At 53.6% G+C, this 26,666-nt stretch overlaps 7 protein-coding genes across 7 annotated transcripts; 3 read left to right on the top strand and 4 right to left on the bottom strand.

Moving 5' to 3' along the window:
* Positions 1-5,201: 5,201 nt before the first annotated feature.
* On the bottom strand, positions 5,202-9,901 carry BDQ94DRAFT_184413 (Sec7 domain protein). Its single transcript, XM_026774636.1, has 2 exons — positions 7,380-9,901; positions 5,202-7,317 (listed from the first exon to the last, which is right to left on the bottom strand). Exons 1-2 carry the CDS (start codon positions 9,838-9,840, stop codon positions 5,426-5,428), a joined length of 4,353 nt encoding a protein of 1,450 aa, XP_026620674.1. The 5' UTR covers positions 9,841-9,901; the 3' UTR covers positions 5,202-5,425.
* An 11-nt stretch (positions 9,902-9,912) lies between these two features.
* Positions 9,913-11,740, top strand: BDQ94DRAFT_163455 (uncharacterized protein; the record flags this gene model as incomplete). The annotated part of the gene is made up of 11 exons (XM_026769740.1): positions 9,913-9,997; positions 10,092-10,150; positions 10,225-10,276; positions 10,349-10,400; positions 10,566-10,632; positions 10,737-10,818; positions 10,876-10,952; positions 11,008-11,143; positions 11,229-11,286; positions 11,340-11,528; positions 11,605-11,740. 11 exons carry the CDS (start codon positions 9,913-9,915, stop codon positions 11,738-11,740), a joined length of 993 nt encoding a protein of 330 aa, XP_026620673.1.
* A 165-nt stretch (positions 11,741-11,905) lies between these two features.
* BDQ94DRAFT_153604 (unc-50 family protein) lies at positions 11,906-13,596 on the top strand. The gene is made up of 4 exons (XM_026768160.1): positions 11,906-12,210; positions 12,340-12,443; positions 12,607-12,944; positions 13,007-13,596. Exons 1-4 carry the CDS (start codon positions 12,101-12,103, stop codon positions 13,316-13,318), a joined length of 864 nt encoding a protein of 287 aa, XP_026620672.1. The 5' UTR covers positions 11,906-12,100; the 3' UTR covers positions 13,319-13,596.
* BDQ94DRAFT_153603 (PDGFA associated 1 family protein) lies at positions 13,597-15,076 on the bottom strand. Its single transcript, XM_026768159.1, has 4 exons — positions 14,971-15,076; positions 14,684-14,822; positions 14,547-14,614; positions 13,597-14,466 (listed from the first exon to the last, which is right to left on the bottom strand). Exons 2-4 carry the CDS (start codon positions 14,727-14,729, stop codon positions 13,765-13,767), a joined length of 816 nt encoding a protein of 271 aa, XP_026620671.1. The 5' UTR covers positions 14,730-14,822; positions 14,971-15,076; the 3' UTR covers positions 13,597-13,764.
* On the bottom strand, positions 15,077-16,875 carry BDQ94DRAFT_153601 (putative MFS monocarboxylate transporter). Its single transcript, XM_026768158.1, has 2 exons — positions 16,728-16,875; positions 15,077-16,673 (listed from the first exon to the last, which is right to left on the bottom strand). The coding sequence occupies exons 1-2, from the start codon at positions 16,789-16,791 to the stop codon at positions 15,328-15,330; spliced, it is 1,410 nt and encodes a 469-aa protein (XP_026620670.1). The 5' UTR covers positions 16,792-16,875; the 3' UTR covers positions 15,077-15,327.
* Positions 16,876-18,453: 1,578 nt separating this feature from the next.
* Positions 18,454-22,624, bottom strand: orlA (putative alpha,alpha-trehalose-phosphate synthase subunit Tps2). The gene is made up of 4 exons (XM_026768157.1): positions 22,316-22,624; positions 21,563-22,065; positions 19,235-21,479; positions 18,454-19,162 (listed from the first exon to the last, which is right to left on the bottom strand). The coding sequence occupies exons 2-4, from the start codon at positions 21,986-21,988 to the stop codon at positions 18,993-18,995; spliced, it is 2,841 nt and encodes a 946-aa protein (XP_026620669.1). The 5' UTR covers positions 21,989-22,065; positions 22,316-22,624; the 3' UTR covers positions 18,454-18,992.
* Positions 22,625-24,396: 1,772 nt separating this feature from the next.
* BDQ94DRAFT_111603 (uncharacterized protein) lies at positions 24,397-26,404 on the top strand. The gene has a single exon (XM_026763576.1). The coding sequence runs from the start codon at positions 24,535-24,537 to the stop codon at positions 26,167-26,169; it is 1,635 nt and encodes a 544-aa protein (XP_026620668.1). The 5' UTR covers positions 24,397-24,534; the 3' UTR covers positions 26,170-26,404.
* The last annotated feature ends 262 nt before the right edge of the window (positions 26,405-26,666 follow it).

The following is a 26,666-nucleotide window of genomic DNA, read 5'->3' as shown; positions in this document are numbered from 1 at the left end:
TGAGCGCACGCGTCGGTGACCGCGGGGAGTTGGATCCAATGCCGACGGCGGCGGCGGAGACAGCTGCAGAGGCGGGTCCCCGGCTGCGCGAATGCGACTGAAGCAGGTTCAGCTCGGCCTTCAAGAGTCGGTTCTCACCCCGGAGCTTCGCCATTTCGGGTGACATCCCGGACTGGTTCCGGCTGTGCTGTTGTGCGCGCATGTTCATCATGGACTCCTCAAGGCGGTCAAGCTTCTTGACACGCAGACTGAAGGTATGCTCCAGCATCTGGTACTGTTTGGTCAGGTCCCGTTCCACACCCTTGATGCGCGACTTGAAGCCCGAGATCACGCTTTCGACGGTCTTGACAGCGAGCAGAAGGTTGCGGCTGAACCCGGGCCAGAAGAGGATGTTGCCAATGACCTCCTGGCTGGGGAGATTGCCGTTGATCAAACTGTTCGAATGCGCCCAGTCCGGTCCGCACATGGCTGACAGGCGTTTCCAGATGTTCAGGAGCATCACGTTGCGCTCGCTCAGCTGGTCGCGGAACTGCTGCTCCAAAGTCGTGAAGCGCTTGCGATCCTGATTACGCGCATTCTCCAGCTCCGAGATGCGCGAGTTGTTCTGCGTAATGGTGCGCGAGGCCTGGTGGTGGGATTTAAGAGCTTGCTCGAACGACTGCTTGTCAGCACGGCGGGCATGGCGCTCGCGGTCGAGCAGCTCGGCCAGCTTGCGCGATTCCAGCCCATGACTCTCCAGCAGAGCATCGCGATTGCGCAGAAGCGACTCCTTGTCGTCCAGCTTGGCTCGCGTGCTTTCGAGCTCCAAGGCTGTCGATTCCAACTCCTTCTGCAGCTTCATGATGTTGGAAATTAGACTAGAGCGACTGCCAGTCAGATCGCCCAGCGTCTCACGTAGATTGTTCTCCAAGTCCAGCAACCGCTCCTTCCAGGTGGCGGCTTCAATCTCCTGCGCCGACAGGTTCTTCCTAAGTTTGCGGTTCTCCTCCTTGGCGGTGGTTGCCTCCCGGTTCAGCTCGTTGACAATGCGCTGCACCTCTTGCTTCTCTTTGCTGCCCACAACCTCACGCTGGTGCCGTTCCTCCGCCAAGCGTTCTTCGAGTTCGCGTGTCTTGTCGCGCTCGCTTTGCAGGCTTAGCTGGTAGGACTTGAGCTCTGATTCAAGATCTCCGATCTTGATTTTGTCGCCGTCTTGCTCCTCCCGGAGGAACGCAATCTCATTCTGACTCGACTCAATTTGCACGGTGAGCCGCTGGACTTTGGTGTTGGCCTCATAGAGATCCTTCTCCAGCGACTCCATCTCTCGGTTGCAATCCTCCAGTTCCTGCTGGACGGCCTTGTACCGCTGGAGATTGTTCTGTGCATCTTCCTCAAGCCGAATAATGCCCTCGCTGGCTGAGCGCATCTCCGCCTGGAGTGCCCGAAGGTTTTCGTCCTGAACACGCACTTCTTCGCTCAATCGCTGACACTCTTCTACCTTCTGCTCCAGAGCTTCACTCATGGCGTCTAGCTCCTCCTGAGCTTCTGCGCGGATATTTTGAAATGCTTCGTCGCGCTCTTCGGCTATCTGTAACGACTGGTCGCGCTCCTGTCGGAGATTTTGTACCATTTGTTGAAGGTTCGATATCTCTTCTTCTGCCTCATCGACGTCGGCCTGATATGCCTTGTCCAGCGAGTCATAGTCCTGGTTGGCTTCGTCCAGCTGCTCCCGGATGGATTGGTTTTCGAGCTTCAAAGCCGACACCTGGTCGCGCAGCTGGCCTACGCGCGTTTCAAGGTCTTCGCGTTCGGCATCGTCGCTCGGGGATTGACCCGTGCCATCGCTGGCGCGCGAAGAGGGTCGACCATGTGCCCGGGACGCCGAGCGATCGAAAATGCTGTCGCCGGCAACCGATCGAGTCCCATCCCGGCGTTGACCAAGTTTGAGCTCTTCAATCTCCTGGTATAACCGCTCCTTCTCCCGGTTCCGGGACGTGAGCATCGAGGTCTGAGCGCTCACCTCCTTCCTCAGCTCCGCGTTCTCTTGCTTCAGCAGTTCCAACTCCATCACCAGCGTCGAGCTGGATGAGCTAGCAGTATGGGGGTCGCGGCTGAAATCTCGTTCGGACGCGGCAGAGTACGAAGCCATCGAGCCAATTCTGTCGCGTTGCCCAACTCGCGCGGCGACGACGGGGAAGTTCATCTCATTCTTCAAACGCAGGGCCTCCTCGCGCAGCCGCTTATTTTCCTCTTCTGCCTGCTCGCGAGCCGCCGTCTCGGCCTCCAACATGTCTTTCCACATATCCTGCGGCAACAAACAATCAGCGTCGGGAATGCACAAGGGGCTAATCCAGTACTCACCCTCTCCTCCCGGGCCCCAACATCCGATCCCATGGGTCGCCCGTCACTAAGGGATTTTACCATCTCCGCCAGTCGTCTCTTCTCACTTTCGCGGGCAATGCTTTCCGAACGGAGTCGCTCGATTTCCAGTTCATACGTTTCTGCCCGCTCGCGCAGGAAAAGAATCTCCTCATCCTGCGCGGGATCACGATCTTCCTCGTCCGAACCTTCGGGGTCATGGTTCAGCATCGACTCCTTGTCGGACTGCTGGTCTTTCAGCTGTTTTTCGAGATCGCGCAACTTGCGCTTCAAGCTTTGATTATCCTTCTGCAGCTTCAGCTTGTCCGATTTCAATTCAACATTCTCCGAGATCATCTCCTTGATGCCCTCCTCAGAGCGTCGATTCAGTGCTTCATTGAGGAAGTGAATCCGCATCTTGAGGTCAAAGTTCTCCTTGGAAAGACGGTCAATGGTGCTGCTCTGCTCTTTGAGCGTCATGGTGCGGCCGCTCCGGGCAAAGGCAGGCGTGGCGCTCGTCCGCTTTTCAGGCGACAATCCACGGCTACCATAATCCTCCCGGAACTGCTTCACGAATGCGCTGGGCACCTGAACATCTTTGACACGTTCCGCAAGGACCGTGTCCGTAGGAAATCCGGTGTCTTGGGGTTTCGCCCGTGGTGTCATTGGTCCAGAAGCATCATCGGGATGAGACTCCTGATGAGGGCGCTGCTCTGATTGTTGTTGTTGTTGCTGCTGCTGCTGCTGCTGCTGCTGTTGCTGATACCTTTGGTAAGATGACCCCGGACGTGAATGGGATGGACCTTCTTCTTCATCCAAGGTCTGTAGGCCTCCTTCTGTGGTTCCGCTAGGATTTTTCCGATCGAAAATGTTCTCATCACTGTATCCTGAGATGCCTGATGCCATGCTTCCCAAGCTGACCGACCGGGCCAATGTGTTGCGCTGTTGGGCATGCGCTAGACCCGGCGCTGCACCGCCTGACTGAAGTGCGTAGTCGGCGCCCAGCGTCGCATCACTGTTTGTGATTTCTGTACCCGCGCTCGTGACTGAGGAATATGAAAGCCGATGGGCGGAGCTACGACTAGTCAGATATTTCGGTCGGTTGCTTCGACGACTGCTCGTATGGGAGGCTGTATCGGCGTCATTCCCACTGTTGTCCTGAAACAGCCTCGATGTCCCGGGGGACACACTGCGCGATAGGTTGCGGATCTTGTGATGGCTGGATTGTAGCGAGATGTCTGCGTCCGGTACTGGGGAGCGATCAAATGCATCGTTGCGAGCAATCTGGCTGGTGTCGTGCGCATTGTCGGATGACGTAGACTGGTTCCGGGTACTCGTCCTCGCTGCGGCGGCCGCTGAAGGAGATGAGGGTATCGCTTCCAGGATAGTGGTGTTGTCACCGTGTCGTTCGGAGGAAGCGGCAGGCGTTGCGTCCAAATCCTCCGCTGTGTTCTGTCTGTGCTCATGGGTGGGCGTCTGAGGTATGTGTGTGCTACCCGCGGCTGCTGCGAAGTCATGTATAGAATCATCGGGTGGCACGAAAGAAATTTGCGTGTTTTCCAGCACTTCAGGGGCAGGCTCCTCCTCGTGTATTCCAACCAAGTAAGTATCATCCGCACCAATAGTCCGGTTCGTAGCTGCGACTTCGATGGTCGAAGGTTCAGGCAGAAAGCTGGACTCCATATCCATCAACTGCCGTCGCATTTCCTTTTCTTTGATAAAAGTCTGGTCGTCGACTCGCTCCTGGTAATCATCGTCGGCGGACAATAAAAGGCTGCTATCGTCGTTGTCGGGCAAAGGGGGGAGGGACAGGTTCGAGTCGTCATGGGCGGGGTCTTCCACCGTCGATGGGTCAACTGCGGGATCATGCTGTTGGGCATCACTGAGGACGCCCGGTTCCTCATGAGCGTAGTGGTCGTCGACAGCACCGTTCCGGGCGGGAGTGTCCATTGTGGTCGGGGAAAGACCTCCCCGCGCGTTCTCCGCCACCATCAAAGGGATTGGATCGCGGAATACGTCTTCGAGAGCCGGAAGTCCTCTTTCTTCGTGCAAAGAATTGGGGGGTGGAGAGGATATCGGGGAGCGCACCGGATGCGCGTGTTCGGCGACGTTTGGGGGCTCAGGCGACGGAGAGGAAGGCGGTTGAGGTGATGCGGTCGACATGGTGACGGGGAGAGGGTTTGTTGTCCCCACCTCCACCATGCAATGCTCGACAATCCTAGCCCCTAGGAGACTAGGAGACTAGTAAGAGCTTAGGGAACAACGGGCGCTGAAACGCGGCGGTTGTCTAGACTCTAGACTCGGGCTCTTGTGCTACCCACTTGGGCGGGCAGCCGGGTTAGCGCCAATGCCAGGCCCGCCAGCTCACCACCACCTCGAGCAAAACGTGGCTGCGGTGAGATTTGGGAGGGGGGGGAATAAAGGTTATGGTGCGTGAAGAGAAAGGGTGGGGGGCGAGAGATGAGGTTGTGGATGGAAAAACATGAAGATCGAAGGGAGAGTGAGGTTGTGGTGCAGCTGCAACCTTGCTGTTGTTATGGTTGTTGTTGTTGTGCCTTCGCCCAATCAGCACGTGCCCGGTTGGTCCCGTACACCAAGAAGTCACTAACTCAGTATAAGACTCTATTACGTCTTCCATAGATCTAACACTTCATTCACTTTGGGATCAATAAATAGATGCGGATTGTCTTGTACTGCTAAATGTCAGGGTTGGACCCTAGAAGGTTTCACTGAAATTTCTTACTTCATGGCAACCAGTCTCGTAAATCTCGTCAAAACCGGATCAAAAGGAGAAATCAAAAGACAGTAAGTACATGACGATCAGGGTCACAGAGAGTCGCACAGACAAGAGATAAAACAAGTAGAAGGGAACCCAGAGGGGTGCATAATTCGTGCACTCTAGAATTGGAGACTTTTCTTTTATTCCAACGAAAAGACAAAGAAGTGAATGGGGAAGTGATTAAAGCTGGGTTGGGTATACAAAGCAAATCAAAGAAATCTAAGCTCCCTGGGGCTCCTCGCCCTCAACCCCCGAGAGCCAGCTCGATAGTATGACGTCGGGCAGGATTCGTGCACCTCTCTAAGCAGGTTACTCGACAGGGGTGCTCTCTTCCCGGTTGGTATAGATTCGTTTCTTCTGCTCCAAGGCCGAGGAGAGCGAGTCAATGTAGGTCCGGAACTTCACAATCTCCCGCAGCAGATACGACGACTTGCGCTCCCAGTTGGCCAACGCCTTGGCCGCATTGGGGTGCCGCGGCGAGAAGGCAAGGATCATGGCGGGTCGAAGCTCATTATGTCGTTGCAATTCCTCCTCCACATTCTTAACATACGTCTGCAGGGCCTTCAACTGTTCGTCTTCTGGAAGAGCTGACGCCATCATGCTCTGTTGCGGAGGGGCCCAATCGCTAATGTGCACCCGATCTGCCGGCAGTCGAGGCCGGACCCCCTGCTGATCAATAGAGCTGCGGATCGAGCTCTGGATGCTCGGTCGCGCCCCTGACGAGGAAGGAGGAGTCCGGCTGCTCTCTGCCGAGATCAGGGCGCTGTTAATGACTGCATCGCTCCAGCCATACTCCATGTTACTGATGCCACCGATCAAAGGCTCCTTGGATAGTCGCGCGCTCCAATAATTGGCGCTGGACACGAATTCCCGAACGATTTCTGGCGTGCCGGCTTGGAACAGATGTACGGCGCCCGTGGGCAGGCTCAGGGCCCAGACGTGCGGACGAGACTTGGAATACCCCGGAGGTGGCAGCGCGCTGGCAATGGTTTGACGCAAAAGAAACTTCCAGATTTCTTCCGCATTTTCCGTCCAGTTGCCTCCTCCCACCACGACGCCGCCAGGATGCCGTTGCTTGGCCTTCTGCCGTACTGATTTCATGGACGCGTTGAAGGAGAACAGGCGCATCCAACCTTGCTGGATGACGGCAAAGCATTCATTCCAGTTGCGGTCTTTAGCCCTCTTATCCACCGAATCCAAGTGATGCTTGTGCTTAAGGCTTCCTTCCTTAGCCCAGGGGGCGCCCGCAAGCTGTAGAGTCTCATCTTCCAGGAGGGGCGTGTTCCGCTCGGCGTCTTCGAAGCTGGCTATCGAATGTGCCGAATCTTCACGGATAATGGCCTGACTCAAGGCATTGGCAAAGCCGATCGATTGTTGATAATCCCCACGTGGATAATCTGAATTGAAAGAATCCACCGACGCAGAGGTCAACTTCCCCGAAGAGTACTTGCTCCACGTACTGGATGCCGACGGACTCCAGAGGGAAGACTGGTCATCCAAGCTAGTCCGGCTAGAGCCCATCGTAGAAGGTGGATACAGTCTGGCTCGAGACCTGGGCTTGGAAGACCAGCGTGCCGTTCCATAACGGGAATCGGCAGAGCGGCCGCGTGGATAGATATCTGAGCCACTTTTGCTTACTGTACTCGGGCTCCTGCGGAGTCCACCTGGGTGAGGGCCCAGTAGGTTGTTTGAGGACGAGCGCGTCGGCTCCTTTTCCCCTTGGGCGCCATGCAACGGGAGCTTCTGCTTCTGAATCGACGTGTAAAAGTCTCGCAGCACCATTTCCACTTGTTGCTCCCACGCTCTCATTGTGCCGGTGAACGGAGTGTTAACGAGAGGACCGGTGTCGTTGTCAGGATCGCTTATCATCTTGGCCGAGAGATCCGTCCGTGAGAGTCGATTTACCAACTTTGTAGGGCCATTGGTTGGCTTGTCAGCAGTTGGAGTTTTCCGTTCAAGGTCGTCAGTGGTAGCAGATCTGGAGTTCGAGGCAAGGGATGGCGGGTCTTGTGATTGGGCTTTTGACTTGTTCGCATCGCGCTGGTCAAAGAAGCCATCCGGTGCAGCATCTGCCGCCACGCGATGAATTGTCGGCATAGTGTTTCGGACAAACTGGGCCTTCGTCATCTTCTGCTCGATATCGGCAAGGTGCAAGTCGGTGTTCAGCAGGAGAAGCGAGTAACAAATGGTGTGCACGACATCTGTACAGCAGTTAGATCGAGAGATATCAAGCAGTGAGACAGAGTCAAAGGCGTGGACAAACCAGAAGCTTTGAAGCTGTGGCGTGGGTTGCACTCGCACCACCGCGTGGAAAAGGCATCCAAGACTCGGTCCACTTGTTGCGTTTCTCCTTTCAACACCAGTCGGTTACACAGACTTCGGAGGGCTGCCAGGATGTTCAGATTGGCCCAGTCAAAGAGATCCATGTACGCCTTGCGGACCAAGGCTCGGTCCGGATCGCCCAGCCAAGCCGCAGCCGGCTCATTCCCTACGACTTGATCCTGGCTATCAAAGAGCATCTGCGCCTGTTCTTTGTCCGAACTAGTTGGCTCACTAGCTGGGATATCATCCGGGCTAGCCTCCGCAAGATCGGCAAGTTTTGGCTCCGTCGGGCCCATGGCGGCACTCTCAGATGCCGTGTAGTAGTTCGACATTTCCGAAATGGAGGCCCGCGGCGAACCGCCCGGACCATTAGCCGGGGTAGAAATTCGGCTCGTGCCATCAACAATCTCATCTTTGCGTACGTCAGAGACAGGAATTTCCTTGGTTTCTTCAGGAGCATCATCAGAACTGTGAGTGGGACTAGCGCTCATTTGAGAGAAGCTCTCCATGACGGGCGAAAGCGAGGAAACAGCAGTCTCCTGTGGCTTCAAACCTCCTGGTAAAGCAAAGACCTGGTCTTTATCCACGGAGTCCATATCACTGCCGCGCGAGCTCACGCCATCCCGCGATGCCCTTGAACCTGGTTGGCGGTCAACAGGAGCGATGGGATCCTGACCATTAGACTTCGATCCGGACTCTTCATCTCCACTACTATTTCCTAAAAATGTAGCCTCATTGTTATTTGCGGACGAAACTGCGGGATATAAACTGTATTTGGCCTTAGGGGGACCGGAGGTTGTAAGGAGGCTGCCTCGCGGATTGTGCGTTGACGTGGTTCCTGGATTCTTGGCTTCCGCATCATCTGTCGCCGCCCGGGACTGCGAGGGCTTATTGGCCTGGTCCGGCATGGATGCATTCGAATCCATAATATACGGGTTCATCACCTTTTTCAGGCTACCGACCGGACTCGGCTCCGGCTTCATGATTTCCATTGCCCTGGAGCCCGACAGCTCCGGAGGAAGCACGATCGGAGGCGGGGCACTTTCAGCCACGGACTTCTTCCGCCGGCGGAAGAAGGACGACTTTTTGGTCACCACCTGATGGTTTCCATCGCGGCCCGAATTGAGCCCTGTCCCACTGTGCTTCAGCGGCTGTCTCCAGCTCTTAATATCTTTGGTGTCGGTCTCTTGGGCGGAATGGGAATCAGATTGACTGTAATCGGACGGTCCGAAAGTGGGAGCTTTGGAGCCAAAGACACGTCGAAAGAAACCTGGTCGTTCCTTGGCCGGCGCTGGTTCAGGCGGCGGGGGAAAGATTGGCTTGTTGAAGGAGATTGTTGGGCTGGGCGCAGGCGGGTCGAGTGAGGAGGGAATTGTAGGCGGAAGCTCTAAGCCTGCATCGCCCAGATTCGCCAGGTCGAGATCTCGGCTCCGGATAGTGGCCGTGCCAATGTTCTCCGGGCGAGACTTCCGGTTGGAATTTGCACGAGGAGACTTGATACTGTTCCGTCGCGAGGCCACCGGCGTCCGTGACTGCTGCAGGCTGAGCGAACCTGCATAGTCCCCTTGCGAAGATGGGTGGTGTTTACTGGGGCCTCCAGGAATACTTGGCGTAGGGGCTGCGTCAAAGTCGCTAAAGGACCAGGAACCGTAGTCGGCAACCGGTTCGGAAAAGGGAATGAAAGGCGGCCGAGTACCAAAGTCGAAGCTCGCCGAGCGTCTCTCGCCGGTTGAATCCGCTCGACGACGTAACAGAGGCGGACCGAAGTCTACCTGGGAGGAAGCACTTCCTTTGCTCCCATTTCTCGCAGTATGAGCCCCTGCTGCCGCAGTAGAACTCGGCCGATAGTCATAGAGCTGGCCGCGTGAGCCGGTGCCTTCCCGACTGCGCGTGCTTCCAAATCTCCTCAGGCTGGAATGATAGTTAGAGCTGCTGTTACTCCGACGACCTCGCGGGAGTTGGGACGCATGGCGGGCCGTGCCGTCCTCAAATGTGCCGTCTACTTCTGACGATAGGGAGGACGAAAAGGTATGTCCACGATACCGTCGTTGGGCTAACGAGTCCGGTGAGCCGTGGCCGTAGAGGTCCGTTTCGAAAACCGAATTGAATAGCCGGTAGTCATCCAGCACAGAGGAACCCGCCACGAACTGGTCTAGGGAGAGGAGCATATTATCGACGATGGAGGTACGGGCCGCATGCTTCGGAGACAGCGATAGGTCGTGAGGATCTCGCTCGTCACAGGACTCATTGCTCTCGTTGGTGTTGTCGGCTGCATTGAAGTCATCTAGAAAGGTCTCCCGGACAGAGGGTCGCGGATGATTCCCTCTCCTTGTAGGCTTTCCGTTGACGGCTTCGGAGGGAGGTGTTCGAGGGGGAGAACGGCCGGCGTGCTGCTGAGGCATGGTTGAGATTGCTCAGCTGTCTGTTTTACGAACGGTGATCGAGTACGTCTGGCATCCGTCGTAGTGAACGGAATGAGTGGGGAGAAGGGGGGAGCCTTAGGGATATTGGTCGCCAAGTCCCTGGGCACCGTTGGCCATGGACGATCTCTACCAGCAGGTAGTTTGAGGCGATTGCCCACTTGCCGTGCACACCGTCCTCAGTCAATCGAGGGAGGGGGGTTTTGGACCGGTTGACAGAATCGCGTGCTCAGGACCGGATCTGGGTCTCACAGAAGTCGAACAGACCGTCTTCAAGGCGCAGTCAAGGGTGGTGTGTATCACCTGTCGCACATTGCGTGAGGGGGAGGGGGGTTGAAAGGGAAATTTCGTAGTGTAAGGGGGCAGTCGATTGATCAAACCGACGTCCTTATGGGAGGATTGCTGCAACCTTTTTTAGGTAAGGCAGATTAGCCAGAGATTCAATGAGATAGGTAGAAGGCGATCTAGGAAAGTTGGAGGCGAACCACAGGTAGCAAGACGCACAGGAAAGGAACCGTCCAGTGTGAAGCGGGAACCGACCGGTGACGATCGTGGGTCGCCACGATGAGAGAAGGAGGGAGTGCAAAGAGTGTGTAAATGAGAGAAAAAGGTGAAAAAGGAGGATAGCGATTGAAACGCTTCAGGAATTTTGGCGCAATTGAAGAGGGACAAAAATTGGAAATGAATTGAATTGAATGCCTGAGCAGCCCCGGACTTGCAGATGAAATGCGCCCAGGAACGGCGGCCGAAGTGGGATCACCGGAGAAGGAGGAGGTGCAGCACCAGCACCAACAGCACACAAAGTAGTCTTGTACTACTCCGTTAGCAGCAAAAAAGCATGGACAGAAAGCAGACGTTTAGTCGTTGGCGTGGTTCAGGGATGGACCATCTGCCATCGTCCACCTTCCGAACTAGTTCCAGTAGCGTTCACTAGTTGCGGGTCTAGAGTCCGTCGCGATAGTCAAGAGTCAGTTCTCAGGGGCATGCATCCAAGTTCCTGCAGGTTCAATCTTCCAGCTTGCGAGTTCAGTCTCCCTTTTTCTCCCCCTAACCCACATCAAACTATCTACGTCTTTATTCTTTCCGTTCAATGTGTGGATGGATGCTGACAGGGTTGGATCAGAACTACTGTACTATTAGTTATCAGAGGACGATCCAGGAGAGTTGTCTTGCAGCTTGCATGGTTCCATTGGGGAGGGTCCTGCTATTATTCCCAGTCCCAGTGAATTGACTGCCATCAAGTGGAGCCAGTTACTCCGTACTTCCTCAGTTCCTACTGGATCAAGTGGAAACGGGCCGTCATGCACCCCCCGATCGATAATATCTATCATTTCATACGAAACTGATTCCCTGTCCGGTCCATGCTCCAGTCTTCCGTGACCCATCGCAAAGCTCCATCGCACCCAAGGTAGGGCAGCGACCGAATTTGTCAGTATGCTGGAGATGGATCAAGTTGGATCAAGGATGGCTTCTGCGATCAGGCCAGCTTGGGGGCTTTGCATCAATTTTCACCACGCATCTTTTTTCTTCCCTCGTTGCCGGAGATTTACTCATGCTGCTGACTGCATCTACAGTCTCCATATCCAGTCACATACATACAGGATGGTGGTCATGCCCACCTTCCGGGTTTCGGAGCTGGGGCAATTCTGTCGCCCGAATGTCAGTCAAATGTAAGCCATGCATGAGAAAAATAGAATAAACTAAAATAAAATGAATAAATTAAGGAGCAGCTCCTGTCCTCAACAGGCAATCCTCGCAATGTGATACATCGCCGTTTCCTGGCGGTTCTAGTGCCGCCACGCGCTTGATACACCGGCGTTCAGGGACGATCAGCTACGGGGATGGCATGGCTCTCATGTTTCATCAGCCAGCCAGCAGATAGACTAGACTAGATGTTTACTGGATAGTATTTCCACCCTCCGGCAGTCCAAAGTGTGAACTTAATTCTTGGTGTCTCTGATGATTCTGCCTCCATCCACCGATCGGACTTTCGGGATAGAGTTGATCCGGGAATTGGGCCGAAGAGGCTGATGACATAACCCAACGGCCACTCCATCATCATCAACAAGCAAAGCAATCAATAACTCCATTCGCTAATAGATCCGTAATTGTCACCCCCATCCAACACCACCTCAATCAACCAAAACCCCCCTGGGTCCATTAGAGGTAGTGGATACATGACATCCGTGCCTCTCCCTCCCATGTCCGAAGACCTGGGGTTCCCCTTATCAACTCATTGAAGATGAATCCTCACATCTCCGTCCCCCGCCAACATGCCAGCCCGGCCAGCTTCGGCGGCACCACCCCAGCAAGCCGCGGGTCTAGTATCCGCATGCCGCGATTCTTCAAGAGGTAGGCTACTTCCACCCCCTTTTGGGGCTTTTGGGGTGATTGGAGAGCATGATATGTCTATGAAATGGACATCCATGGCCTTTTCTGATCCTCATCGACCGGTTACTGATGCCCCTGGCTGGCTTACAGGTTGTTCAAGTTCCCGCAAATGGACTTTGAGATGGCCATCTGGGAAATGACATCTTTGTTGATTGCGCCAAAGAAGGTCTTCAAGTCAATCTATTACCATGTGAGTTGATGACGCCCTCCTGCTCCATAGCGCGCATCTGGTTATGCTGACCCAAGCTTCACCGCAGAAACGTATGTCATCGCCTGACGCCGCACCTTGCCGTTCTGGCCCGCTTTGCCGGAATCCTACACACACTCGTCGATTCCTATACTGATGGCCTCGTACAGAAACGAAAAACACCTGGCACCGTCCGGATCCCTCGTTCACCTACCTCCTCTCTTTCTTCCTCCTGCTCACCGCCCTCGCCTGGGGACTCGCGTATGCGCCCTCCTTCGGCGCCATTGTCCGGCTCTCACTACTCTTTATCTTCGTTCACTTCATCGGCTCGTCCTTGCTGGTCTCGACAGTCGGATACTTTGCGATCCCACGGTTGTTCGGGCCCGATGGCGCAGCCGCATCGCTGACGGGATTCCGCGGCGGTCGTGGACGGAGACGCGGCGCAGCGCAAGGCCTGTTCACGCAGCCGGGAGAGAAGGACCAGCTTGAGTTTGGATACTGCTTTGATGTAAGTGACACACTTTCACAGCAGACTGAGACATAGCAGCACCGGCTAATCGCATACATCAGGTATCGAATCGGGCCTTCTTCCCTCTGTATCTGCATCTCTACGTGGTCCAGTTCCTGCTCCTCCCGCTGCTCCAGCGCAGCCCGAGCAACTTCCTGGCCACCTTCCTGGGGAACACCCTTTACCTGTCGGCCATAACTTACTACACCTACATCACATTTCTCGGATACAATGCGCTTCCATTCCTCCACAACACGGAGCTTCTGCTGCTCCCCATCCTGGCATTTGCGGTGCTGTGGCTGGTGAGCCTGATTGCGGGATGGGGGATAGTGGCGCAAGGCCGGGGAGTGGAAGGACTGTTCTGGGGCGCATGATTGTCACCGCACATGTCATGCTACACACATCTTCTACACGTTCTTGTGCAAGTAGTTTGTCGTTTCCGTTTCGGCGCCGGTGTATATGGTGATCTTTGGTCTATTTTATGTCTGTTCTGTCCGTTCAGGAAATGGGTCCGGGAGCATAATGATTGCATAGGTTTGTTCTGGTGGTCTCTGTTATACTTTGCCCATATGAGGGCAGGCAAAAGACATATGATTCATACTGTACAGCATAGCTGGGTTATATAGCGTCTATCATAGACTCATATCTGCTACTGTTTCTCCCACTATACCCTCTCCCCCTCGACTCACATCAGAAATACAAAATCCTCAGTGTAATATCATATGTTTTAACCAATGGCACAGGTATCAAGCCACACCAACCGGCCAAACAAACTCAGTAACCAAAATCTAAACCCAAACCGAGAAAATGAACCCATCAATTACTTCCCCTTCTTTCCCTTCTTCCCACCTCCCTTCGCCCCCAACTTCGCCTTCAACTCCTCCGCCCTCCGTTTCGCCGCCTCAGCCTTCTCCTCCTTCTCGACCTCCTTCCTCAACCGCTCCGCCTCCCTCTTCTCCCTAACTAGTGCCAACCGCGCCAAATCCGCCCTCGCCTCCTCCGTCTTCCCCTCCGCATGCAGCTTCAAGTACCGTTCCCTCGCCTGCTGCGCCTCAATAGCCTCCCTCTCCCGTCGCGAGAGCTGCGACAGATCCTGTTGATCCTTGCCTTTCCCTTCACCACCACCAGCACCACCACCACCAGTCGCGTTACTACTCAACTGAGACCGAGATTTACTCGTATGGTTCGGGTTCGCCGGTAGATCCTCATCCTCGCCATCCGATCCTTCAGAGTGGTCCTCGTCATCTGACGAGGATGGGGGTAAATCGCCCGGTTGCGCGGCGGTCTGGAGTCGACGGGCCTGCGCAGCTTGCTTTTTAGCCTTTGCTGCTGCGCGGCGCTCTTCACGGGTGAGTTCGGGGGCTGCTGCTGTTGCTGCGGAATCTGTGGGTGGGATAGAGGAGGAGGGGCCGGGCTTGGTGGAGGATGGGGTGTCGTCTTCGGAGGAGTCTGAGTCCGAGCCGGATGTGCTGCCGTCTTCTTCATCTTCGTCTATCGAGGAGGGGACGTCCTCATCTGCGTCCTGTGTTTGGTTTTTTTTGTGGTTAGGAGTGTTTCTTTGCAAGAGGTTGGGGCGGAGGATAGGTATGGGATGATGCGTACCCGCCACAAGCCCACAGGGTTACCGTCTTTATCGACGGGTTGGACGTCTCGACTGAAGCGCTTTCCACCTATACGTATGGTTAGTTTATTCTAAAGAGCTGGTGGGTGTGTTGGCCCTGAGGGACAAAAAAACGTACCTCCGCGAGAGGGCTTGGAGAACTTTCCGCGACCGCGGGGAGCCATGATATATGGGTTGTGGAATAAGTTGTGGTATAAGGCGAGTAGTTAAATTTGAATGAAGCAGAGGTATCAAGGCTAGGTAGGCTTGCTTCCTCCCTGTTGCCAAAGAAGATCTTGAGTCAGCGGGGAGAAGGTTGAGGGTTGAGTGAGTGAGAGAAGGAATAGAGGGATGGCGGAGTCAAACAAAAGCATTCATTCGGAGGGGCTGCGGCGGGGAAGCACCGTCAGATCGACGGGCACTTACAATCCACTGCAGAGGCTGCGCAAATCCTAACTTTGCAGTCCAGTCAGAGACTAACAGTGGTCTGAGATATGATAGAGCTGTTGATATTTGGCTGCGAATGAAAATTTCCTCCCCATTGAGTAAGCTACATTCTCGATAACTAACTAAATAGTGTACCAAAAACAGCTTTGAGTCACGCCGCCAGTTGCCCAGACCAGGCGGAGAGCCTGACTAAGGCGCGCTCGCTCATTGGTGTGATCGTCATGCCATCTCATAAGTAATTTCTTAGTTACTCCTTTATCTACTGCTTTACTGTGATTTCTACTGTATGTACAGTTGGCTCATCTTCCACTTCTCCCCATTCAGTAGTCATCCTGGCTACGCTCGTTGCCAGGTCAGCCCCAGCTTCGTCACTCTCGCGGCAATCAAGGTCAGCGTCCCCGCCAGAATCGCACTGCCCATGAACATCTGCGCATACAGATATTGTCCATCATCCCGATCGACCAGTGCCCCGGCGATCGGGGTGCCGATCAGCGCAGCCACAGCCACTACACTGAGCACCATGCCCATTCTCACTCCTGTCTTCTTTAAATCCGTGGTGAGCGTGCTCAGGGTGGCCGGGAAGAGCGACTGGATTCCCGCTGCCGCCAGCCCATAGAACGCACTGAAGGCATACATCTCGTCGTAAGTGTGAACCGCAGCCCAGCAGAACGCCACCACTCCCGTCACCAGACTGAAGGGGATCAACATGTTCAAGGGTCCCGTATACCGGTCGGCCATCAGGTTGGGGATCAACCGGCCCAGCAGACCAATGCCGTTCATGACTAGAAGTACGTCGATCGACGTCGAGTTGGAGACCCCAATGATGTTGCGGGCGAAGCTCCCAATGTAGAAGAACCCTACATAGAGGCCCCAGAAGTTGAGGAACATCCCCAGGGCGAACAACGCATAGGGCGCCTCCTTGAACGCCCCCCATTCGACGAGCGGTCCGCTGCGACGCGGAGGCAGTCGTTGCTGGAGAAACACCAGGCATGGAATCAGCGTCGCCAATGAGATGAACCCCAGGGTCCGCATGGTCCAGCCATACCCGATCCGAGGTAGGAGTCGCATGACAACCGCTGGGAAGACCAGGCCGCCGGTGGCAGAGCCCGAGGCCACGATTCCGATCGCAATCGCTCGGTTTTTGGTAAAGTAGGTCGGCATCAGCGCAATGGTCGGGCAGAACATCAGTCCACAACCGATGCCCTGACCAACGCCCTGAGCCAGGAACAGCTGCCAGTACTGCGTGCACAGGGAGGTCATAAAGATGCAAAACAACTCCAGGACAGCCCCCACGGTCAAAATGGCTTTGAAATACCCGGCGTCGGTTGCGCGTCCAGAGAAGGTGCCGACAAAGAAGAGTAAGAAGATCTGGATACTGCCTACCCAGGAGATATCGGACGGGGTGCGACCTAGCGTCTCGGTATAGTAGGTTTGGAACACACCAAAACTATTGATGTAGCCCCAGGTGTTGAAGATGACGAAATGAGCCAAGGCTACTTGAGACCATGCCTTGAAGCCACCATCGGGGGGAGGTCCCAGGTCCCTTCCAGACTCCCTGGTGCGGACTAGGGTCAAGGTTCTACTGGCCAGTGCGCCAACATGGCTAACATTGGTCGGGGTTTTCGACAACTGCTTCTGTGCTTCGGGGCCGAGGGCTACTTCTTCATCGCCCTTCTCATTCCCTAGCGGAAGGAATCGGTCAGGGACAGGAGCGTTGGCAGCCTGGCTGGATCCACCTTTCTCATCATCTGTGGAGATGGCCAAGTCCTGTTGGGTGTCATGCGATGATCTAGCGGCCATCTTGTGGGAAAGTATATCCCGAAGGGATATCACGGATTTTCGAAAGGGTTCTGTTTGAAGTCTCGTGTATTTCAAACGGTTATTCTGATGCTTCCGAGTAAGTGGAAGCAGGTAGACACCAGTGGGGAGATGAGCCAGCCAGTCTGCTAGGTACTCAGCTTCTTTTTCTTACTTGGCTTATGCAAGACCAAATGGGATGGCAAGGACACTCTGGATTGTGGAGGCAATCAATCGAAGTGATGGCGCGCACGTAACTGATCAACGCGAAGTGGGATTGGGATCTGGAACAGAAGGGGGAAAGAAACGGTCAAGGATCAGGCACTATGAAGTATGCATCGATGCCCCAGCTGTCGACTTGACAGAGATCAAGCGAGTTGATATGTGCGTATGACTCAAGGAGCGTCCAGCAGACGGCATCGGCGGCAATTGGTTGTAGCAGTGTTGGAAGCGTCTTTCTGCCAAGGACTTTTTGAGGATCAACCTTGTAAAAATTTAGATAGATAAAGGAACGACGGATACGCCGCGTGAGTCAGGAAGCGAAGTAAGACTAGAAAATCAGCTAGGGCTTGGACGGCTCGCAAAGAAGGCCGAAAGCCAAACCGCCATCATGGCGGGGAGGAAGGTCGGCAATGTCGTGCCGAATCGGCTAAAGAACGAGGACGATCAGGTTGGGATCCAACAGCAAGCGACAGTCGGAATACCTTGTCGATAGTTAGGCCGGGTTACTTCGACGCCCTATTGTCATGGTGCACCACGGTCCCAAAACCCGGGGCTCCAGGATCCTTGCTGGGATTGGGGAAATTGGCAAGTGGAACCCCTCCCCGCCATTCGAGCTATTTAGCTGGTTGGGGGGAGGGGAATACCATTGCCGATGTGATGGGTCATCCCTGGATAGATGAACAAGTGAGGAGGCGTTGTCAAAAGATAGAGAAGAAGAGAGAGAGGGAGAGGAAGAAGAAGAAGAAGAAGAAGAAGAAGAAGAGAAAGCAATAGGAGAGATACTGCCGATACAGTCCGGCTTCTTGGTAACTCTATACTAGTACTACTTACCGTGCTCGATTGTATGTTTCACATAATTCTCCGGAAAAAAAAAAAGTTAAGGCACGTGCAGCGGACTTCTCCCCATCCTTCTTCTCTTCCTACTTTAACAACGTGATTCAACTACTATATACTACCAAATAATTGAAGGAGGGAAGGTGAAAGAATAAAAAAAAAAAAAAAAAAAAAAAGTAAAAAAAAAAAAAAAAAAAAAAAAAAAAAAAAAAAAAAAAAAAAAAAAAAAAAAAAAAAAAAAAAAAAAAAAGAAGGAGGAGGGGGCCCAAAACAATAACCAATCAAATATGTGAGCGCCAATTTAAAAGTGAATTGACCACTATTGACCACTTGAGGGTCCATCCGCACTCATAGCGCATGGAGAAAATAAGCCCTTCCAGCCGGAGCTGATAGATGTGATGATTTAACATGAAAGCGAGTGGTAAGTGTTTGCAAGGTATTAGTTGGTAAGTAGGGACGAGGGAAAGGAAAAGAAGGAGATAAGACGACTAGTAGTAGTAGTAGTAGTAGTAGTAGTAGTAGTAGTAGTAGTAGTATCCTGTTGCGGCACTGATGACCATCATTGTTCTCAGAGGCAACGCGAAAAGACTGCTACTGACTTAGTAATTTGCCTTGTTACGAGTTGTGAGCAGGAGCGAATTTGTCGAATCGTGCCCTTCAGCGGAGCTCTATATTATTCTAACGCATCAAAACAGTGGAGGGCATCGGCCACTCGTGGCCGACCCATCTATATATAGTCAATTAGAAGCACCATAAACAGGGATCCATGCTGTCTGTCTCGAGCGTCAAGCAGTCATGCCCGAGTTTTTAAATATTCAAGATCAAAGGTTGGAAGGAAGGCAGGGGCTTGGTTGGAAAGAAGACAAAGTGAATAAGAAACGAGAAAGAAAAGGTAGGAGAAAACCCCATGCTGGACTCTCGCTAATGGCTGAACGACCCCCCGAATCCAAATGCCGAATGCATAACCCGCTTCGTGACGCCCTCTAACAAATCGCCGCCACCACAGCATCTCCTCTACGCCTGGAAAAAAAAAGAATAGCAGAAACATATATCAATAATCGCAGATCTTAAATGGAACTCAAAGGCGGTTACGCGGAGACCCTGTCCCCGCTTCAAGAAAGACCACCGGTGCAGTATTAACAGAACCCTCAATACTCCTGGGAGCATGAGCTATTGTTGAGCATCGAAATGGTTTCAATCACGTCGGCGGGTTCCAGGAGATGCCAGCTGGCGGCCGTTTGCTTCGAGCTCGCACCGACAGTGACCGAGTAGACGTGATCTTGCGGCAGGTCGAATTTCTGTAGGGCACGGAACATGTCTGTGTATAACAGAAAAGTCCTGTTAGCGAATGCAGGATGAGATAAGGAGGGGGAAGGGAGAGCGCATTTACCTTCATCTGTAAAGTCATCCCCGGAGCAAAAGATGAACTCAGGAGCCTGCCCAGGGCCAGTGCCGTACTCATTGACGAGGCGAGCCGCGATGAATCCCTTGTTAACGAACGTCGGCCGAACTTCCAAGTTGGCTTTCCCGGCCATGACTTCAACTTCCCATCTCTTCCCGACGGTGTCTTCAAGCTGCTTCCGGCATTCGCGGGCCTGGAACGCTCCATACTCCGGGTCCGCCCGGCGATAATGCCACGTCAGGGCCACGCGCTTCCTTTCGATGAAGGAGCCTTGTGTCCGTTCTGTGAAGTGCTGAAACGTATCCATGACCTCCTTCTGCCAGCCCATGTTACTCCGTTCGGCCAGATTCTCCCAGTCATCCGAGTGGGGCTTGCGAATGAAGCACCCGTGCTCTGCACTCAGTCCTAGCTCGGGAATGTGGCCCATCCACTCATCCAAGAAGGCTTGATCACGTCCACTGATGATCCAAACTGCATTCCGTGGGTCTGCGGCGAGGGACTTGATGGTACGTAGCACCCGATCCGAGGGAATCGCAGCTTGTGGGTCTTTGACAATCGGAGTAAGAGTACCATCGTAGTCAAACATGAATAGTCTCTTCCGAGCCCGACGATACTGCCGCACCAGCTTGGCCCGATCAAGGGCCGGTGTTGCCACCGATTGGTCGAACGACGAGAGGTTGGTGAGGAGACGAGTGACAAACTGCTTTGACCAGGACGAAACTGTGTTTGCAGTGACGTGCTTGTAGAGCTTCTGATGCTGTGACATCTTCTCTTCCGGAGACATGGTCAGGGCTTTGTTGATGGCTCCCGCCACACCGACGGTATCCCATGGGTTGATATGAATGGCATTGGACAAAGTCCCCGCCGTACCAGAGAACTCGGAGAGGATCAGGGGGCCATAATTATTCTGTTGGCAGATGATGTACTCCAGACTGGTCGTGTTCATGCCGTCCCGGACCGTGGTGATGAGTCCGACGTCAGCGACACGCAGGAGCGCAAAGTACTCATGAGGGGAGAGGTACTGCGGGTAGTACTTGACGGGAGCAAAGCTCAATGACCCGAACCGGCCGTTGATGGTAGAAACCAGATTAGAGACCTGACTGGCAATCTTGTTCTCTTCCTTCTGCTCGTCGACGCTGGTTGGGCTGGTCACCTGAATCAGGACTACTTTATCCCGCCATTCGGGGTACCGCTCGAGGAACACCTCGAATGACTGCAGCTTCTGGGCTACACCGCGGACACTGTCCAGTCGATCACGACCGACAATAATCTTCTTTCCGGCATAGAGTTTGCGAATACCCAAGACAGCCTTTTCTATCTCCGCAGACCCAAAGGCTGCTTTTTGGATCGTCTTTGTATCGATACCTATCGGAAAGACGTCCACTGCTACATGAGCACCGTAGGCGTCCACACCGGCCGAGTTGGAATCAAAGCCAAGGACACGCGTGCAGCAAGATGAGAAGTGCCGAGAGTATGAAAACGTCTGAAAGCCGATCATGTTGGCCCCCAGAACCCCCGTAAGCACCTCCTTGCGCTTGGCCAAGCAGCGCATGAACTCACTGCTGGGGAATGGCGCATGAAGGAAAAAGCCAATGTAGATGTTGGGGATGCGTTGACGCAGCATACTCGGCAACAGGAAAAGGTGGTAATCATGGATCCAGACAATATCTCCTTCCTTGTACTCTTGTGCAATGCGGTCGGCGAAAAGGCGATTCATGCGGACGTAGTCGGCCCACCACTTGCGTTCCGATTTGCCGTCCGTGGGCCCATGCTGTTTGTAGTGAAGGAGTGGGTAGAGCTCGCGCTCGGCGTAACGCCTCCACCGGCCCTGGTCGTCCAAGAAGACCGTGTCGTCTGGATGTTCCGATTCACCAGTCAACCAGACCGGCACGATTTTACCGTAACGGCTGGAGCTCAACTGCTTATCGAGCCTTTCTCGGTCCTCCAGGTCCACTTCGAAGCCATCCAGGAGAGGATGACTGGGTAGGCGTTGGTTGGCATCCACCGGCACCGGTGCGGCAGCTTTATTGAGGGGCAAGGCCGAACCGTTGAGGGTGGTTGGCACTTTGGCACTCGTGTTGATGGGAATCTGCTGCAGAGGAATCGCTGTCTCCTGGACCGGTTCGACCTCGCCGGTCCAGCCAACGAGGGTATGAGACCATCTCGATTCGCCAGAACCAAGGTAGGCCATAGAGTCAAATAAAGCGGAGGTTCCCGGACGGGGTTTCAACTCCTACGGCCCCGTTCGATCAGCGAAATCCTCTTGTTGATTCCCACTCACATTACGAGTGATCTGGCGGGGGAGAAAGGACTTACCCAGTCGGACCCGGGATGGAGATAGAGCTTATAGGGGATACAGAAAGCAGCACTGATGACTCGGCCGGTAAGACGCAGGCTGGGGTATTGTTCGCGAGGGTCGGCGTCCAGCATGATGGGGGATTCTATGAGACTCAAGCGGCGCAACAATTCGGGACCAGACTTGGCGTCCTTGACAGCCTGAGCGGGAGTGATGGGAGAAGCGACAGCTGGGGGGACCGAAGAAGCGTGGTTCCCCGGAATATCAGAAAAGTAGGAAGGGACATCGGGAAGGGTGGAGGGTTGGGACTGTTCACCCCGCAGATCTGGGGTGGCATTTGAGGCATTCAAAAACGCATCTTCGCCCAGAACATTCAGGCCAGAGCCAATGGGGCCCGGATTGGGCTGGCCATCGGGCATGGCGGCAGACCGTTGTTCGGCGGCCATGACGAAAACGGACGCGGCGGAGCGAGAAATCACAGTAAGTCAATGACAGGCAGAACGGGAACCAATCTGCAGTCAATCTGAGAGGTAGCGCGATTAGTTAGATTCACACCTGGAATTTTTGTGGAGAATCGGGTGACTTTTGGATTCCGGTGATAAAGAGAAAAGAAAATGGCAATGGAGAAGACTGTGTTGGTTTCGGGGGAGAAATAAAAGAAGGGGCAAGAAGCGTTGGAAGTATCTTTTTTAAGCTTCGGTTTGGGGGGGGGAGGGGGCGAGGAAAATGTAGATTAGGGAGGGGGGGGTGGAAAGGGAGATAAGCTGGAGTACCTGGGTATGAATTGGTATGTATGGAGAAAGAGAGAGAGAGAGACAGACAGAGAGAGGGTGTTTGGTGGGGTTGCCAACAGGGAAGAGAGCGGGCCAGAAGAGAAGGCGGACTAGGCCATGGGGGGGAAAGGAGGAACTAGTAAATGGCACTGAAAGATGGATGAACGATGGCACAATGATCAATTCCCTTCGTCAGAAAGAGAAAGAATGGGGGAACAAGAGTGTGACGATGGGAAGAAAGAGGGAGGAAGAAGTTGGTTTAGTGGGCAGAGATTCAATTATGATGTGAGAGAGAGAGAGAGAGAGAGAATGAGGCAAGTGGGGGGGGGAGGGAGGAGGAAGAAGAGTGAGGGAGACAGAAAGCAGGGCAGAGAGCAGCAGCAGCAGCAGCAGCCACCATTACCACCACCACCACCACCACCAAGCAGGGAGGCGGTGAAGCGGGAAGGTGGAAAGATACTAAGATAAGAACTACTTACCTCCAAGACGAACGATTTAACTATAGTAGTCAATCGTGAGGATGGATGAGATGCAAGTGATCTATCACTGGATATGTATAGTCTGACTGATTTAGGGAGACTGGGAATGTCGGCGGGAAATAATCTCAGAGAACCCCCAAAAGTTCTAGTAGTTCTCTTTCCACAGACTTGCAACTTAACTGAACCCAACTTCCCCAAACAATCCCGGAATAGTAAGCCAATCACCCCCAATCGGACAATCAAGCAAGTTAATGCACGCAAAGCAACGCCAACTAAGTAGTAGTATCAGCTGGTCGGCGGTCTGTCGGCAGGGTTTGCTTATAAAACAGCCAATCCCTCATGCACGGGTTCAGATAGAAGGACGCCGAAGGGGAGAGAGAGGCAGCGAAGGGATCGGGGGGAGGAATGGGCCTAGGATGGTCCAGACTCGGCGGCGAGGGCTGATGGAAGGAAAAAGAAGGCGTATAGCGGGTGGGGATTATAGGGGGAAACGAAAGAGTTGATGATTACTTAGTACTATTATTGAAACCGAACAAGGTCAGGGAAACCGGTTCCGTGTCCGTGGTGGGTTTGGTCTGCCATGGAGGGAGTCAGGAGTAAAATAATTGACGATGATGGTGATGGTGATGATGATGTTTGGTAAGAATAGAAAGTAATGGATTGGGAACCCCCCGCCATCTCCATAACAGTGTTCCAGATACTACTAAGTAGTTAGTACTAGTATTTTGCTCGGATACGTCATGATCCTCCAATCTGCAGTTCGGACGAACAGGAGGAAAATGGCCCACCTGCTATTCCCCTCCCTCTACTATTTCGCACCTTTTAGGACTACTAGTATTCTTACAGAGCAATTTTTATTACTAGTCCTACTACTACTACTACCCATAGTATCTCATTTCAAACTTCTTTGGTAGTTGTCAAAGTAGCGCAGGTCAGGTTGACACGAGCAAGTACAGTAGTAGTCAGTTGGCAGACTAGACAATAACCCGGGAAGTTGGGCCCAGGGAATAGCAACAGTGCCTAACCGAACCTAAATCTTCTAATCCTTCTTCAAACGTGTCTAACCCATTAGGTAGCGAGTCTTGCATCGGCCGAAACCATGAGCAAAGCGCGCGAGAGTGTTCAGGCATGTGGGAGAAGATGCCGGATGAAACTTGCCCGATCCCTGACAACCCCATCGAGACTTGTCCATGTCATGGGATGCAGTTGGATCCACTAGGGATATTAGCTTTAGCAAAGGAAGAACTAACAGAAGCTAAGAAGCGAAAGTATCGGAAGGGAAAAAAGAAGAAGAAGAAGAAGAAGAAGAAGGAAAAAGGGCAAAGGATGGATGAAGTCTACACAGTAAGATTCGATTTGCAGATTTGAGATCGCCATTTTCCCCGACAGGGGGTGTGACATGTGAAGACCTAACCAGTCGATCATGCTAGGGCTGGCCAGATCACGGCCAGTAGTCACGTGCATATGCAGCACCTGACAGTACTATCCTTAATAAGGTAACCAATCACTAACGAGTAGTTCCTGTTAGTCTATCCGACACTGCGACATTATCATTATCGCGAATTCCCTGCTTCGACTTCTTGCCTCGCTTCTCTCTCTCCTCTTCGACTCATCCCCAGCATCCCGTCCGAGATCACCCGTCCTCGTTCATCTCCATCCATTCCTATCGACTCGGTTTGTCCGGAACTTAGCGCCGTCCGGTCCCAAGTATACCCAGTATACTTCCCTTTCCTCCGGTTTATGCCCCCGGTTGCAACAATTTCTCCGCAATGCCTCCATTGCCCTGCTGAACGCGCGGTCATGCGCGTTCTTCGCCCCTCCAAACACCATTTCCTCTCTTCCTCTTCCTCGTCGCTTGCCGCTTATTTGGCCCCCTCTATATCCTATCCGCTGAAGCCGCGATACTTCCACCAAACCCGTTCGTCCCCCAAGGATCCGGCAATTTTCAAAAATAGTCTGCAAAAAACCCTCGAAGCCCACCGTTCCTCGAATCGAGCTAGTTTAATTCGCAGGATACCGACTAAACCAGACCATTCTGAATCGTCACCTGCAGAGGTTGCAAGCGGCGATGGGTCATCAAACGATTCATCCACCGCGGATGTAACTCTGGGCCAGTCTTCCTCGACCCCAAAAGGCTCGAAGAGGAGACTTCGCTCCATTCAGAAGTCCTATCAACCGCCTCGGACTACTTACGCACCTCAGCTGATACACTGGGATGCTGATCCTAAAAGGGGCCGGTCAGTTCAATGTCCATGGTTGGATGACTTGGACTCAACTCGGCCCTTCAGTGACGGCCTCTCCCAGCTCGATGCGGAGATCAAGGCACTTGAAAAATACCTCAGTCCGAGCCCACCAGAGGAGGAGAGCGTTCATCGAATAACCGCGCATATAGCTGGTCTTTTGGAAGGGACTGCGCCCCGTGCCCCCTGTATCATCGGATCATGGCGAACCGGGTTAGCCATGAGCCACTCCCATCTGGACCTTCTTCTCCCCGTCCCAGACTCAATACGGTCGAACGAACTTGTTCGAAAACCAAGCGCCACGCGTCCGCAGATTCTCACTCAGCATAAGCGCCTGCTCCGAGGCGTTGAACAGATTTTCCAGGAATGCCAATCCTTCAGCAACAACATCGCCTACCCATTTACCACCGTCCATCACGAGACGGGTCTCCGCGTACGCTTCTACTGCGGAGAAGACATACCTCCCATGGTCGAGTACATCCAGGACTACTGTGCCGAATACCCCTCCGTCCGACCTCTCTACATGGCCGCGCGACTCCTCCTCGAATCCCAAGGCCTATGTGGCCAGGGTCCGAGATCTCTCAAACCCGAAGCCCTGGTCATGCTCATTGTAGCGTTCCTAAAGCTGAACCACGGCAAGTTCCAGCCACCCGACGGCCTAGGCGAGCGCCTCCTCGCCTTTCTCCAAATGTATGGCACCGACGTCGATCTCACGACGACCGGAATTGCCGTCGATCCTCCGAGTACTTTTGATGCAGACACCATTCGCTCCGCCAGCCGAATGTTCTCAAGTGAGCCGGACGAGGTCCCCGCCCATTTGCGCGGTCAGCGAGCCATCATCAATATGAAGAAATCCGCCGCGTCCATGGGCAACACGGCCGCGGCTACACGGCTATGTCTGCAGAACCCCACCAATTATCTGGATGACTTGGGCTGTTCTTGTCTTGATACCCCACAGCTGCAAGTGGCGTTTGCGCGCGCTCACGGGCGTCTTCGTATGGCTCTCAAACATTGGGAGCAGTGCGCGCCTGTCACTCTGGATCACAGTCTGCTGAACTCGATCTTGCAGGTAAATTTTGATGACTTTAATCAAGTGCGCGACCGGCTTACTGTCGGGACGGTCGATCCCACGTGACGTATTGCGGACTAAGATCTTCTACTTAACAAAGAGCCATCTTTACTTTCTTAATCATCCATGTACTATAGCCCCATGTATGGGGAACACCTCTGTGTATATATACTCTTCCCTCAAAAAGATTTAATTAACATCCAAATCTATTAGACAATACCCGGTGCTGCCGACACACGTGCCAGGCCACTAGGATGCGTAGTAAGGTATCAGTGAGATGATGACATGGAGAGAATAGAAGTTGGAACATTGAACGCCTGAAGAAAACAAACGCCCGCTTGATATGCAGTGAGCTGTCAACCACCAGCCACCCGAAGATACACGGGATGACTTTCAATGATAATGTTGGGAGGTGGGGGAAGAAGGGGCTGTGATAATCGTAGAAGAAAGAAATCTGGTTCAGAACGGAAAGGGGGATCGGCAAGTGTGAATCAATATAGAATTAGTACATCGAGTGAACACACATTGACAGCGACTCAGTTGCTGCTCCACAGTTAGCATTT

Source organism: Aspergillus welwitschiae (assembly GCF_003344945.1).
Source record: "Aspergillus welwitschiae strain CBS 139.54b unplaced genomic scaffold BDQ94scaffold_55, whole genome shotgun sequence".
Classification (NCBI taxonomy): domain Eukaryota; kingdom Fungi; phylum Ascomycota; class Eurotiomycetes; order Eurotiales; family Aspergillaceae; genus Aspergillus; species Aspergillus welwitschiae.
Note: the sequence above shows the minus strand (reverse complement) of the source record. Positions and strands in the feature narration are given on the sequence as shown.

What these genes read in the sequence shown, in the direction of transcription:
- BDQ94DRAFT_184413 (XM_026774636.1), bottom strand. Translation starts at nt 9,840, where the DNA reads ATGCCTCAGCAGCACGCCGGCCGTTCTCCCCCTCGAACACCTCCCTCC. An exon ending in CCACAGCTTCAAAGCTTCTG is followed by an intron (nt 7,318 to 7,379) that starts GTTTGTCCACGC and finishes ACTGCTGTACAG; the next exon opens with ATGTCGTGCACACCATTTGT.
- BDQ94DRAFT_153604 (XM_026768160.1), top strand. Translation starts at nt 12,101, where the DNA reads ATGAATCCTCACATCTCCGTCCCCCGCCAACATGCCAGCCCGGCCAGC. An exon ending in ATGCCGCGATTCTTCAAGAG is followed by an intron (nt 12,211 to 12,339) that starts GTAGGCTACTTC and finishes GCTGGCTTACAG; the next exon opens with GTTGTTCAAGTTCCCGCAAA. An exon ending in GTCAATCTATTACCATGTGA is followed by an intron (nt 12,444 to 12,606) that starts GTTGATGACGCC and finishes GGCCTCGTACAG; the next exon opens with AAACGAAAAACACCTGGCAC.
- BDQ94DRAFT_153603 (XM_026768159.1), bottom strand. Translation starts at nt 14,729, where the DNA reads ATGGCTCCCCGCGGTCGCGGAAAGTTCTCCAAGCCCTCTCGCGGAG. An exon ending in CTCCAAGCCCTCTCGCGGAG is followed by an intron (nt 14,615 to 14,683) that starts GTACGTTTTTTT and finishes CCATACGTATAG; the next exon opens with GTGGAAAGCGCTTCAGTCGA. An exon ending in ACCCTGTGGGCTTGTGGCGG is followed by an intron (nt 14,467 to 14,546) that starts GTACGCATCATC and finishes AACCAAACACAG; the next exon opens with GACGCAGATGAGGACGTCCC.
- BDQ94DRAFT_153601 (XM_026768158.1), bottom strand. Translation starts at nt 16,791, where the DNA reads ATGGCCGCTAGATCATCGCATGACACCCAACAGGACTTGGCCATCTCC. An exon ending in CTCCACAGATGATGAGAAAG is followed by an intron (nt 16,674 to 16,727) that starts GTGGATCCAGCC and finishes TCCTTCCGCTAG; the next exon opens with GGAATGAGAAGGGCGATGAA.
- orlA (XM_026768157.1), bottom strand. Translation starts at nt 21,988, where the DNA reads ATGGCCGCCGAACAACGGTCTGCCGCCATGCCCGATGGCCAGCCCAAT. An exon ending in TCCATCCCGGGTCCGACTGG is followed by an intron (nt 21,480 to 21,562) that starts GTAAGTCCTTTC and finishes ACGGGGCCGTAG; the next exon opens with GAGTTGAAACCCCGTCCGGG. An exon ending in GGATGACTTTACAGATGAAG is followed by an intron (nt 19,163 to 19,234) that starts GTAAATGCGCTC and finishes TGTTATACACAG; the next exon opens with ACATGTTCCGTGCCCTACAG.
- BDQ94DRAFT_111603 (XM_026763576.1), top strand. Translation starts at nt 24,535, where the DNA reads ATGCCCCCGGTTGCAACAATTTCTCCGCAATGCCTCCATTGCCCTGCT.